Source organism: Procambarus clarkii, chromosome 52 (assembly GCF_040958095.1).
Source record: "Procambarus clarkii isolate CNS0578487 chromosome 52, FALCON_Pclarkii_2.0, whole genome shotgun sequence".
In the NCBI taxonomy this organism is placed as follows: domain Eukaryota; kingdom Metazoa; phylum Arthropoda; class Malacostraca; order Decapoda; family Cambaridae; genus Procambarus; species Procambarus clarkii.
The window spans coordinates 32,245,145-32,258,589 of NC_091201.1; the positions used below are offsets into that span (position 1 = coordinate 32,245,145).

The 13,445-nt window shown below is 46.4% G+C and overlaps 1 protein-coding gene across 1 annotated transcript; it reads right to left on the reverse strand.

Moving 5' to 3' along the window:
- Positions 1–8,864: 8,864 nt before the first annotated feature.
- LOC138352222 (uncharacterized) lies at positions 8,865–9,478 on the reverse strand. Its single transcript, XM_069304505.1, has 2 exons — positions 9,209–9,478; positions 8,865–9,077 (listed from the first exon to the last, which is right to left on the reverse strand). Exons 1-2 carry the CDS (start codon positions 9,476–9,478, stop codon positions 8,865–8,867), a joined length of 483 nt encoding a protein of 160 aa, XP_069160606.1.
- Positions 9,479–13,445: the final 3,967 nt, after the last annotated feature.

The window sequence follows — 13,445 nt, forward strand, 5'->3', positions numbered from 1 at the left end:
ATACGAGCGAAAAGTGACGTTATTTTTAAGAGGACGGGTTATCTTGAGGTTATCTTGAGATGATTTCGGGGCTTAGTGTCCCCGCGGCCTAGTCCTCGACCAAGCCTCTACCCCCAGGAAGCAGCCCGTGACAGCTGACTAACTCCCATGTACCTTTTTACTGCTAGGTAACAGGGGCATCAGGGGTGAAAGAAACTCTGCCCATTGTTTCTCTCCGGCGCCCGGGATCGAACCCGGGTTGCTCAGAGAGAGGGCTGGAGAGAAAGACAGAGACCCGGGCACCGCCGGATACACTATCTAGACAGGGCTATATACACAACAATCTCTGCGGACTTCGTCAATTTAATATTCACTCCAATCCTAGCGGGCCGAGGCTCAAGGCTTGAGCCGGTAAAGCCTTAGCTCTCAAGCCCCAGGCTTTGACACTCTCTATCTTCAAGGATTTTACACAAGAGAATGTTTACACAGAACAATTGTCTCGTGGGGGGGGGGGGATATAGACGTTCTCTGTCTCAGGTAGAAACGTTAATGGCATTAAAACACATATACATTAACTTCTTACTAAGACTAATATATATATATATATATATATATATATATATATATATATATATATAAATATATATATATATATATATATATATATATATATATATATATATATATATATAAATATATATATATATATATATATATATATATATATATATATATACATATATATATATATATATATATATATATATATATATATATATATATATATATATATATATATATTAATAATGAATAAGGATTTTGTTTGATATTTCTTTATTATTTTTACTATATATATATTTTTTTTAATGTTCTTTCTTGGTGCAAATGAAATTTTATTATTCATTAATTCTACGAGGATTATACCAATTAGTTGCATCTTATAAGTGTACCTTACGTCTTAAGAACAACTCAGGCTCTGAATTTAGTTGCTCAAAAACATATTTTATATTATTAAATGCAGACTACAAATATTTTTTATGGACTTTGGTTGTGTTTGAGTGATTTTATCTTTTAATTGCGTAGCTGGACAAAATCAGGTCACTTTATTGCTGGAAATTAACAAATGAAGTTTGGTTTTGTCCAGGCAACCTCAGTGACAGTTCATCAGTTGAACAGTCACTGAGTCTGTCAGTCACACACACACACACACACACACACACACACACACACACACACACACACACAGAAGGCGGCAGAAGCAAGGAAGAGGCGCAGGACGAGAGGGGAAAACCAGGAAGTCACAGCTCCCAACCCAACACCCCCAGAGGCGAGGGGGGAACCCACAACCAGCTACCCAGTAACACCAGAAGGGAGGACAACCCCGCCTCCCTCCACTGCATAGAAAACCCCCCTACCCCAAACCCTCCCTGCCCCCACTCAAATGTTCAGCAAAATCTCCCTCCCCCCCCACCCAATCCCCGCCCTTCTACCCCTCCCCTCCTCCCGAGTCCTCCCTCCCCCCCTTTCCTTCCCGTCCTCCCTCCCCTTTCACCCCATACCCTCCCTGTCCCTCCCCCTTCACTGGATCCCCCGCCCCTCATCCCAGTATCCTCTGAGACCCTGTTATCCACCTCACAGGTCCTCACACCCATGGAACAGCCTCCCCCACCAGCAGAACACTCACCAAGGAGGCGATTTGAGAAGGGACAGAAGAAAGTGAGCCTCAAAGCGATGTACACAAACATAGATGGAATTACAAATAAAGCAAATGAGCTTGGAGAACTGGTACTAGAGGAAAACCCAGACATAATAGCCCTCACAGAAACAAAGATCACGAAAACGATAACAAATGCAGTGTTCCCACAGGACTATTATGTTATGAGGAAAGAGAGGGAAGGAAGAGGTGGGGGTGGTGTAGCTCTGCTGGTAAGACAAGGCTGGGATTTTGAGGAGATGGATATTCAGGGCTGCGAAGGTTTCAGTGACTACATAGCAGGTACTGTAACAAATGGAGGGAAAAAAATTATAGTCGCCGTCATATATAATCCACCACCAAATGACAGAAGACCTAGACAGGAATATGATAGAAACAACATGGCCACCATTAACATAATAGAAAGAGCAGCTTCTGTTGCTAGCAGGAATGGATCTGGACTACTAATTATGGGAGACTTCAACCATGGGAAGATAGATTGGAAGAACAGAGACCCGCATGGAGGACCAGAAACATGGAGAGCTAAGCTGCTGGACGTGGCAACAAGAAACTTTCTAAGCCAGCACACCAAAGAACCAACAAGAATGAGAGGAGAAGATGAACCAGCAATGCTTGATTTGATATTTACCCTAAATGAATGGGATATAAGGGAAGTTAAGATGGAAGCGCCCTTGGGAATGAGTGACCACAGTGTATTGAACTTTGAGTACCTGGTAGAGCTAGGACTTATCTCCCCCCAAAAAGAACTAGGAATCAAAAGGCTGGCATACCGAAAGGGGAATTATGAACAGATGAGAAGTTTCCTAAGTGAAATACCTTGGGACACAGACCTCAGAGACAAGTCTGTACAGGGTATGATGGACTATGTTACCCAAAAGTGTCAGGAGGCAGTAAACAGGTTCATCCCGGCCCAAAGGGAAAAATCCGAGAAGCAACAGAAGAATCCATGGTATAATAGGGCATGTATGGAAGCAAAGAAACTGAACAAAAAGGCGTGGAGGAACTTCCGGAATAACAGAACACCAGAAAGCAGAGAGAGATACCAGAGAACCAGGAATGAGTACGTCAGGGTGAGAAGAGAAGCAGAGAAAAATTTTGAAAATGATATAGCAAACAAAGCCAAGACTGAACCAAAGCTACTCCACAGTCACATCAGAAGGAAAACAACAGTGAAAGAACAGGTATTGAAACTTAGAACAGGCGAGGACAGGTATACAGAGAATGACAGAGAGGTGTGTGAGGAACTCAACAAGAGGTTCCAGGAGGTCTTCACAATAGAACAGGGTGAGGTCACTGTGCTAGGAGAAAGGGAGGTAAACCAGGCGGCCTTGGAGGAGTTCGAAATTACGAGAGAGGAGGTCAAGAGACACCTGCTGGATCTGGATGTTAGAAAGGCTGTTGGTCCAGATGGGATCTCACCATGGGTACTGAAAGAGTGTGCAGAGGCACTTTGCCTGCCACTCTCCATAGTGTATAGTAAGTCACTAGAGACGGGAGACCTACCAGAAATATGGAAGACGGCGAATGTGGTCCCAATATACAAAAAGGGCGACAGACAAGAGGCACTGAACTACAGGCCAGTGTCCTTGACTTGTATACCATGCAAGGTGATGGAGAAGATCGTGAGAAAAAACCTGGTAACACATCTGGAGAGAAGGGACTTCGTGACAAATCGCCAACATGGATTCAGGGAGGGTAAATCTTGCCTTACAGGCTTGATAGAATTCTACGATCAGGTGACACAGATTAAGCAAGAAAGAGAGGGCTGGGCGGACTGCATTTTCTTGGATTGTCGGAAAGCCTTTGACACAGTACCGCATAAGAGGCTGGTACATAAGCTGGAGAGACAGGCAGGTGTAGCTGGTAAGGTGCTCCAGTGGATAAGGGAGTATCTAAGCAATAGGAAGCAGAGAGTTACGGTGAGGGGTGAGACCTCCAATTGGCGTGAAGTCACCAGTGGAGTCCCACAGGGCTCTGTACTCGGTCCTATCTTGTTTCTGATATATGTAAATGATCTCCCGGAGGGTATCGATTCATTTCTCTCAATGTTTGCGGACGATGCTAAAATTATGAGAAGGATTAAAACAGAAGAGGACTGTTTGAGGCTTCAAGAAGACCTAGACAAGCTGAAGGAATGGTCGAACAAATGGTTGTTAGAGTTTAACCCAACCAAATGTAATGTAATGAAGATAGGTGTAGGGAGCAGGAGGCCAGATACAAGGTATCATCTGGGAGAGGAAATTCTTCAGGAGTCAGAGAAGGAAAAAGACTTGGGGGTTGATATCACGCCAGACCTGTCTCCTGCAGCACATATCAAGCGGATAACATCAGCGGCATATGCCAGGCTGGCCAACATACGAACGGCATTCAGAAACTTGTGTAAAGAATCATTCAGAACTTTGTATACCACATATGTCAGGCCAATCCTGGAGTATGCAGCCCCAGCATGGAGTCCATATCTAGTCAAGGATAAGACTAAACTGGAAAAGGTTCAAAGGTTTGCCACCAGACTAGTACCCGAGCTGAGAGGTATGAGCTACGAGGAGAGACTACGGGAATTAAACCTCACTTCGCTGGAAGACAGAAGAGTTAGGGGGGATATGATCACCACATTCAAGATTCTGAAGGGGATTGATAGGGTAGATAAAGACAGTCTATTTAACACAAGGGGAACACGCACAAGGGGACACAGGTGGAAACTGAGTGCCCAAATGAGCCACAGAGATATTAGAAAGAACTTTTTTAGTGTCAGAGTGGTTGACAAATGGAATGCATTAGGAAGTGATGTGGTGGAGGCTGACTCCATACACAGTTTCAAGGGTAGATATGACAGAGCCCGATAGGCTCATGAATCTGTACACCTGTTGATTGACGGTTGAGAGGCGGGACCAAAGAGCCAGAGCTCAACCCCCGCAAACACAACTAGGTGAGTACAACTAGGTGAGTACACACACACAGGGGTCTCACGGCTGAGTGAACAGCGCTCGGGGGTCGTAGTCGTAAGGGCCCCGGTTCAATTCCCGGCCGAGGCGGAAATAAATGGGCAGAGTTTCTTTCAAACTGATGCTCCTGTTCACCTAACTGTAAGCAGAAACCTAGGAGTTAGACAGCTGTTACGGGCTGCTTCCTGGGGATCTGTGTTTGTGTGTGTGTGTGTGTGTGTGTGTGTGTGTGTGTGTGTGTGTGTGTGTGTGTGTGTGTGTGTGTGTGTGTGTGTGTGTGTGTGTGTGTGTGAAAAAAAAGTTGATTGACTGACAGTTGAGAGCCGGGCCGAGAGAGCCAGAGCTCAACCCCGCAAGCACAACTAGGTTATCTTGCGGTTAATCATCGTGCTGATGATTACACTAAGCCCCGTAATCATCGTGAGATGATTACGGGGCTTAGTGTCCCCGCGGCCCGGTCCTCGACCAGGCCTCCACCCGCGAGGAAGCAGCCCGTGACAGCTGACTAACTCCCAGGTACCTATTTACTTCTAGCGGGTAATAGACCCATCACGATAAAAGAAACTCTGCCCATTGTTTCTCGCCGGCGCCCGTGATCGAACCCGGAACCACAGGATCACGTGTCCAGTGTTCTGTCCGCTCAGCCACCGGCCGGGAGAATACAGTCAGCCACATACAGTCGGTATGTTAATACAGTCAGCCATACAGTTTGCCTCGTTACGTCTCTCATCCAATCACCATAATTGCATCGAGTTTTAATTCACAGCCGCTATTCAAATGGTCGTTGAAGCGTTAATTGATCTCCGATCACAGCCTAGCACTTTATTCCCCCAGCATCCTTATACTGATCCCTCCAGCATCCTTATACTGACCCCCAGCATCCTTATACTGATCCCTCCAGCATCCTTATACTGACCCCCAGCATCCTTATACTGACCCCCAGCATCCTTATACTGACCCCCAGCATCCTTATACTGATCCCTCCAGCATCCTTATACTGACCCCCAGCATCCTTATACTGATCCCTCCAGCATCCTTATACTGACCCCCAGCATCCTTATACTGACCCTTCAGTATCCTTATACTGACCCCCAGCATCCTTATACTGATCCCTCCAGCATCCTTATACTGATCTCCCAGCATCCTTATACTGACCCCTAGCATCCTTATACTGACCCCCAGCATCCTTATACTGATCCCTCTAGCATCCTTATACTGATCTCCCAGCATCCTTATACTGATCCCTCCAGCATCCTTATACTGACCCCTCCAGCATCCTTATACTGACCCCTCCAGCATCCTTATACTGATCCCATCAGCATCCTTATACTGACCCCTCCAGCATCCTTATACTGACCCCTCCAGCATCCTTATACTGACCCCTCCAGCATCCTTATACTGATCCCTCCAGCATCCTTATACTGACCCCTCCAGCATCCTTATACTGATCCCTCCAGCATCCTTATACTGATCCTCCAGCATCCTTATACTGATCCCTCCAGCATCCTTTTACTGATCCCCAGCATCCTTATACTGATCCCTCCAGCATCCTTATACTGATCCCTCCAGCATCCTTTTACTGATCCCCAGCATCCTTATACTGACCCCTCCAGCATCCTTATACTGATCCCTCCAGCATCCTTATACTGACCCCTCCAGCATCCTTTTAATGATCCCTCCAGCATCCTTATATTGATCCCTCCAGCATCCTTATACTGACCCCTCCAGCATCCTTATATTGACCCCTCCAGCATCCTTATACTGACCCCTCCAGCATCCTTTTACTGATCCCCAGCATCCTTATACTGATCCCTCCAGCATCCTTATATTGACCCCTCCAGCATCCTTATACTGATCCCTCCAGCATCCTTATACTGACCCCTCCAGCATCCTTTTAATGATCCCTCCAGCATCCTTATATTGATCCCTCCAGCATCCTTATACTGATCCCTCCAGCATCCTTATACTGACCCCTCCAGCATCCTTATATTGACCCCTCCAGCATCCTTATACTGATCCCTCCAGCATCCTTATACTGACCCCTCCAGCATCCTTATACTGATCCCTCCAGCATCCTTATACTGATCCCTCCAGCATCCTTATACTGACCCCTCCAGCATCCTTATACTGATCCCTCCAGCATCCTTATACTGATCCCTCCAGCATCCTTATACTGACCCCTCCAGCATCCTTATACTGATCCCTCCAGCATCCTTATACTGATCCTCCAGCATCCTTATACTGATCCCTCCAGCATCCTTTTACTGATCCCCAGCATCCTTATACTGATCCCTCCAGCATCCTTTTACTGATCCCCAGCATCCTTATACTGACCCCTCCAGCATCCTTATACTGACCCCTCCAGCATCCTTATACTGATCCCTCCAGCATCCTTATACTGATCCTCCAGCATCCTTATACTGATCCCTCCAGCATCCTTTTACTGATCCCCAGCATCCTTATACTGATCCCTCCAGCATCCTTTTACTGATCCCCAGCATCCTTATACTGACCCCTCCAGCATCCTTATACTGACCCCTCCAGCATCCTTTTAATGATCCCTCCAGCATCCTTATATTGATCCCTCCAGCATCCTTATACTGATCCCTCCAGCATCCTTATATTGACCCCTCCAGCATCCTTATACTGACCCCTCCAGCATCCTTATATTGACCCCTCCAGCATCCTTATACTGATCCCTCCAGCATCCTTATACTGACCCCTCCAGCATCCTTTTAATGATCCCTCCAGCATCCTTATATTGATCCCTCCAGCATCCTTATACTGACCCCTCCAGCATCCTTTTAATGATCCCTCCAGCATCCTTATATTGATCCCTCCAGCATCCTTATATTGATCCCTCCAGCATCCTTATACTGACCCCTCCAGCATCCTTATATTGACCCCTCCAGCATCCTTATACTGATCCCTCCAGCATCCTTATACTGACCCCTCCAGCATCCTTATACTGACCCCTCCAGCATCCTTATACTGATCCTCCAGCATCCTTATACTGACCCCTCCAGCATCCTTATATTGACCCCTCCAGCATCCTTATACTGACCCCTCCAGCATCCTTATATTGATCCCTCCAGCATCCTTATATTGATCCCTCCAGCATCCTTATATTGATCCCTCCAGCATCCTTATACTGACCCCTCCAGCATCCTTATATTGACCCCTCCAGCATCCTTATACTGATCCCTCCAGCATCCTTATACTGACCCCTCCAGCATCCTTATACTGATCCCTCCAGCATCCTTATACTGACCCCTCCAGCATCCTTATACTGATCCCTCCAGCATCCTTATACTTACCCCTCCTGCATCCTTTTAATGATCCCTCCAGCATCCTTATATTGATCCCTCCAGCATCCTTTTACTGATCCCCAGCATCCTTATACTGATCCCTCCAGCATCCTTATACTGACCCCTCCAGCATCCTTATACTGATCCCTCCAGCATCCTTATACTGATCCTCCAGCATCCTTATACTGATCCCTCCAGCATCCTTTTACTGATCCCCAGCATCCTTATACTGATCCCTCCAGCATCCTTTTACTGATCCCCAGCATCCTTATACTGACCCCTCCAGCATCCTTATACTGACCCCTCCAGCATCCTTATACTGACCCCTCCAGCATCCTTATACTGACCCCTCCAGCATCCTTATACTGATCCCTCCAGCATCCTTATACTGACCCCTCCAGCATCCTTATACTGATCCCTCCAGCATCCTTATACTGATCCTCCAGCATCCTTATACTGATCCCTCCAGCATCCTTATACTGACCCCTCCAGCATCCTTTTAATGATCCCTCCAGCATCCTTATATTGATCCCTCCAGCATCCTTTTACTGATCCCCAGCATCCTTATACTGATCCCTCCAGCATCCTTATACTGATCCCTCCAGCATCCTTTTACTGATCCCCAGCATCCTTATACTGACCCCTCCAGCATCCTTATACTGATCCCTCCAGCATCCTTATACTGACCCCTCCAGCATCCTTATACTGATCCTCCAGCATCCTTATATTGATCCCTCCAGCATCCTTATATTGATCCCCAGCATCCTTATACTGACCCCCAGCATCTTTATACTGATCCTCCAGCATCCTTATACTGATCCCTCCAGCATCCTTATACTGATCCCCAGCATCCTTATACTGACCCCCAGCATCCTTATACTGATCCTCCAGCATCCTTATACTGATCCCTCCAGCATCCTTTTACTGATCCCCAGCATCCTTATACTGACCCCCAGCATCCTTATACTGACCCCCAGCATCCTTATACTGACCCCCAGCATCCTTATACTGACCCCCAGCATCCTTATACTGATCCCCAGCATCCTTATACTGATCCCCAGCATCCTTATACTGACCCCCAGCATCCTTATACTGACCCCCAGCATCCTTATACTGATCCCCAGCATCCTTATACTGATCCCCCCAGCATCCTTATACTGACCCCCAGCATCCTTATACTGACCCCCAGCATCCTTATACTGATCCCCAGCATCCTTATACTGATCCCCAGCATCCTTATACTGACCCCTCCAGCATCCTTATACTGATCCCCCCAGCATCCTTATACTGATCCCCCCAGCATCCTTATACTGACCCCCAGCATCCTTATACTGACCCCCAGCATCCTTATACTGACCCCCAGCATCCTTATACTGACCCCCAGCATCCTTATACTGACCCCCAGCATCCTTATACTGACCCCCAGCATCCTTATACTGACCCCCAGCATCCTTATACTGACCCCCAGCATCCTTATACTGACCCCCAGCATCCTTATACTGACCCCCAGCATCCTTATACTGACCCCCCAGCATCCTTATACTGACCCTCAGCATCCTTATACTGACCCCCAGCATCCTTATACTGATCCGCAGCATCCTTATACTGACCCCCAGCATCCTTATACTGACCCCCAGCATCCTTATACTGACCCCCAGCATCCTTATACTGATCCCCAGCATCCTTATACTGATCCCCAGCATCCTTATACTGACCCCCAGCATCCTTATACTGATCCCCAGCATCCTTATACTGATCCCCAGCATCCTTATACTGATCCCCAGCATCCTTATACTGATCCCCAGCATCCTTATACTGACCCCCAGCATCCTTATACTGATCCCCCCCCCCCCCAGAAACACCCAGATAAGCTGCCACTTTTAAACAAAAATCGAAAATCGAAATCAAATAAGCCTCACTGGCAGACACCATCGAACCCTGGCACTTAGCTCCCTGGTGATGAGTAAATCTCCGACCAGCCATCCACACCCCACCCCCCCTCCCCCCCTCCCTCCCCCCCCTAAATGTTGTGTAAGCAAATTGTGATACATTTCTCTTACACATTTCGCTACAAAATTTCTTTAAAAATAGTATGAAATGGAGTGGCAAATGGATGCACTTTAGAGTCGTGTACAGGAGATATGTGTTTATCCACATATACATATGTGTTGTTCGTGTTTTTATTTACGTCTAAAAGTTGATAGGGTTGAGCATAAGCTCCTGAGCCCCACCTCAGTTACACGAAAGCCAACACATTGGTCTAGAGGTGTGTGAGAGAGAGAGAGAGAGAGAGAGAGAGAGAGAGAGAGAGAGAGAGAGAGAGAGAGAGAGAGAGAGAGAGAGAGAGAGAGAGAGAGAGAGAGAGAGAAAAAAGAGAGAGAGAGAGAGAGAGAACTGCCTGTTATCTTAGTGCACTAGATGATATCGATTGTGTGACCCGTATTGTGGGTGTATGGTGCCTCAGGCGGTATGGTGACCTCTGTCACCGGTGGTGCTCCAGCCTCCTCCCACACGAGGCGGCGACACGCGTCACGGGGAATAAAGTTGTACATTAACTCTGGAGTTCATATTTATCTTCCTTCCCAAGTGGAGAAACCTTGAACAAGAAACCTCACAAGAAACCTTAAGAAGATTTCTGCTACTAGAAATATTGATCTAACTCTTTCAGTATATATATATATATATATATATATATATATATATATATATATATATATATATATATATATATATATATATATATATATATATTTATATATATATATATATATATATATATATATATATATATATATATATATATATATATATATATATATATATATATATATATATATATATATATATATATACTGTACATGTATAAGTATAGGATGCCAGCTCATTGTCATTACGCTGATTGGCTACAGACTCATCCAGGACGCCATGAATGAGCTGCAGGAATTGGCAAAAAATTATTATTGGAAATCAAACTTGGCAAATGCTGAGTAATTAGGAAGGGATAGGGGCTAGAGAGGCTTATGATCCGTACTGCCAGCAGGTGATGTCACCTCTTGTTACTGAGCATCAGAAGGACTTCTCGCTGCCCTAGACCCCCCCACACACAACTTGGATAACATCAGCACCGTATGCAACACTGAAACACTGCTATGAGCGACCAGAAATCTTGCAATTTAAAGGAGTAATTGTGTGAGGATGACGAAGATAATCACCTTAAGCTGTAGAGCTACGATTGGCCAGTTAATTATGTTCGAAACCATTGGTGGCCCAGTGCCAACTGTGAACGGTAAGTGGATCACAGCGAGACTTAACTGCTTGGGAGCTATAACAAAGTTACCGGGTGACATAATAGCCCTCACTAGATTGTTTCAAGCGTAGGTTAGACATATATATATATATATATATATATATATATATATATATATATATATATATATATATATATATATATATATATATATATATATATATATATATATATATGGTGATGAGTTTGGGAAATAGGTTTCTAGAAGGAGGAGAAGGAAGAAAAATGAATAAAGGAGGGGAGAGAGTGGGAAGAGCGGTGAGAGTGAGAGAGCTGACCTGAGTGAGAGGTAAGGGTGGCGCAGTGGTACAGGATGCGACTGGCACTACCCTACCTACCGGTTCGAGACCCTGGAGTGTTCCAGGTGATTTTCTCATTATACTTATTGTTAACGATTGTAATATTTCTTGAAGGAGATTGAACAATGAACACAATGTGAGGGTAGAACAATGAACACACTGTGAGGAGTAGAACAATGAACACACTGTGAGGGTAGAACAATGAACACAATGTAAGGAGTAGAACAATGAACACACTGTGAGGGGTAGAACAATGAACACACCGTGAGAGGAAGAACAATGAACACAACGTGAGGGTAGAACAATGAACACAATGTGAGGAGTATAACAATGAACACAATGTGAGGGGTAGAACAATGAACACAATGTGAGAAGTAGAACAATGAACACACTGTGAGGGGTAGAACAATGAACACACCGTGAGAGGAAGAACAATGAACACAATGTGAGGGTAGAACAATGAACACAATGTGAGGGTAGAACAATGAACACAATGTGAGGGGAAGAACAATGAACACAAGAACAGACACTCTGCTTGATTCAGAGGCGCCACATCGAGTCGGAAAAACATTCCTCATTCGGAACACACTCCCCAGGGTTCGACCCCCCTTATCAGGGCTTAATTGGCAGCGTGTGAAGGCGATCAGACCCCCCCCCCCTTCCCCCCCCCCCTTCCCCCCCCCCCTGATCAAAGCTTAACTCTGAACCATGCAGCAAGACGATTAAAGTCCTTCTAAATAACATTGAAACTCTCTAAAGTTTTAGTTTTGATCAATTAGAATTTATGCCACAGTGTGTCTGTGATCTGAATTGTTTTTCTTAGAATATAAGAGGTATGACTAAGGTAGTTAGACACCCAGGCAATTAGAAACCAAAGCAATTAGACACCCAGGTGTGAAGTGGCCCAGGGTATGTGGTAATGTGGCCCCAGGGTATGTGGTAATGTGGCCCCAGGGTATGTGGTGATGTGGCCCGGAGGGTATGTGGTGATGTGGCCCCGAGGGTATGTGTTGATGTGGCCCGAGGGTATGTGGTGATGTGGCCCGAGGGAATGTATTGATGTGGCCCAGGGTATGTGGTGATGTGGCCCCGAGGGTATGTGGTGATGTGGCCCGAGGGTATGTGTTGATGTGGCCCCGAGGGTATGTGGTGATGTGGCCCCGAGGGTATGTGGTGATGTGGCCCCAAGGGTATGTGGTGATGTGGCCCCGAGGGTATGTGTTGATGTGGCCCGAGAGTATGTATTGATGTGGCCCCAGGGTATGTGGTGATGTGGCCCGAGAGTATGTATTGATGTGGCCCCAGGGTATGTGGTGATGTGGCCCGAGGGTATGTGTTGATGTGGCCCAGGGTATATGGTGATGTGGCCCGAGGGTATGTGGTGATGTGGCCCGAGGGTATGTGTTGATGTGGCCCGAGGGTATGTGTTGATGTGGCCCGAGGGTATGTGGTGATGTAGCCCAGGGTATATGGTGATGTGGCCCCGAGGGTATGTGTTGATGTGGCCCAGGGTATATGGTGATGTGGCCCGAGGGTATGTGGTTATGTGGCCCGAGGGTATGTGTTGATGTGGCCCGAGGGTATGTGTTGATGTGGCCCCGAGGGTATGTGTTGATGTGGCCCAGGGTATATGGTGATGTGGCCCGAGGGTATGTGGTGATGTGGCCCGAGGGTATGTGTTGATGTGGCCCGAGGGTATGTGTTGATGTGGCCCGAGGGTATGTGGTGATGTAGCCCAGGGTATATGGTGATGTGGCCCCGAGGGTATGTGTTGATGTGGCCCAGGGTATATGGTGATGTGGCCCGAGGGTATGTGGTGATGTGGCCCGAGGGTATGTGTTGATGTGGCCCTAGGGTATGTGTTGATGTGGCCCGAGGGTATGTGTTGATGTGGCC

What these genes read in the sequence shown, in the direction of transcription:
- LOC138352222 (XM_069304505.1), bottom strand. Translation starts at nt 9,478, where the DNA reads ATGCTGGGGGGTCAGTATAAGGATGCTGGGGGTCAGTATAAGGATGCT. An exon ending in TAAGGATGCTGGGGGGATCA is followed by an intron (nt 9,078 to 9,208) that starts GTATAAGGATGC and finishes TGGGGGGATCAG; the next exon opens with TATAAGGATGCTGGGGATCA.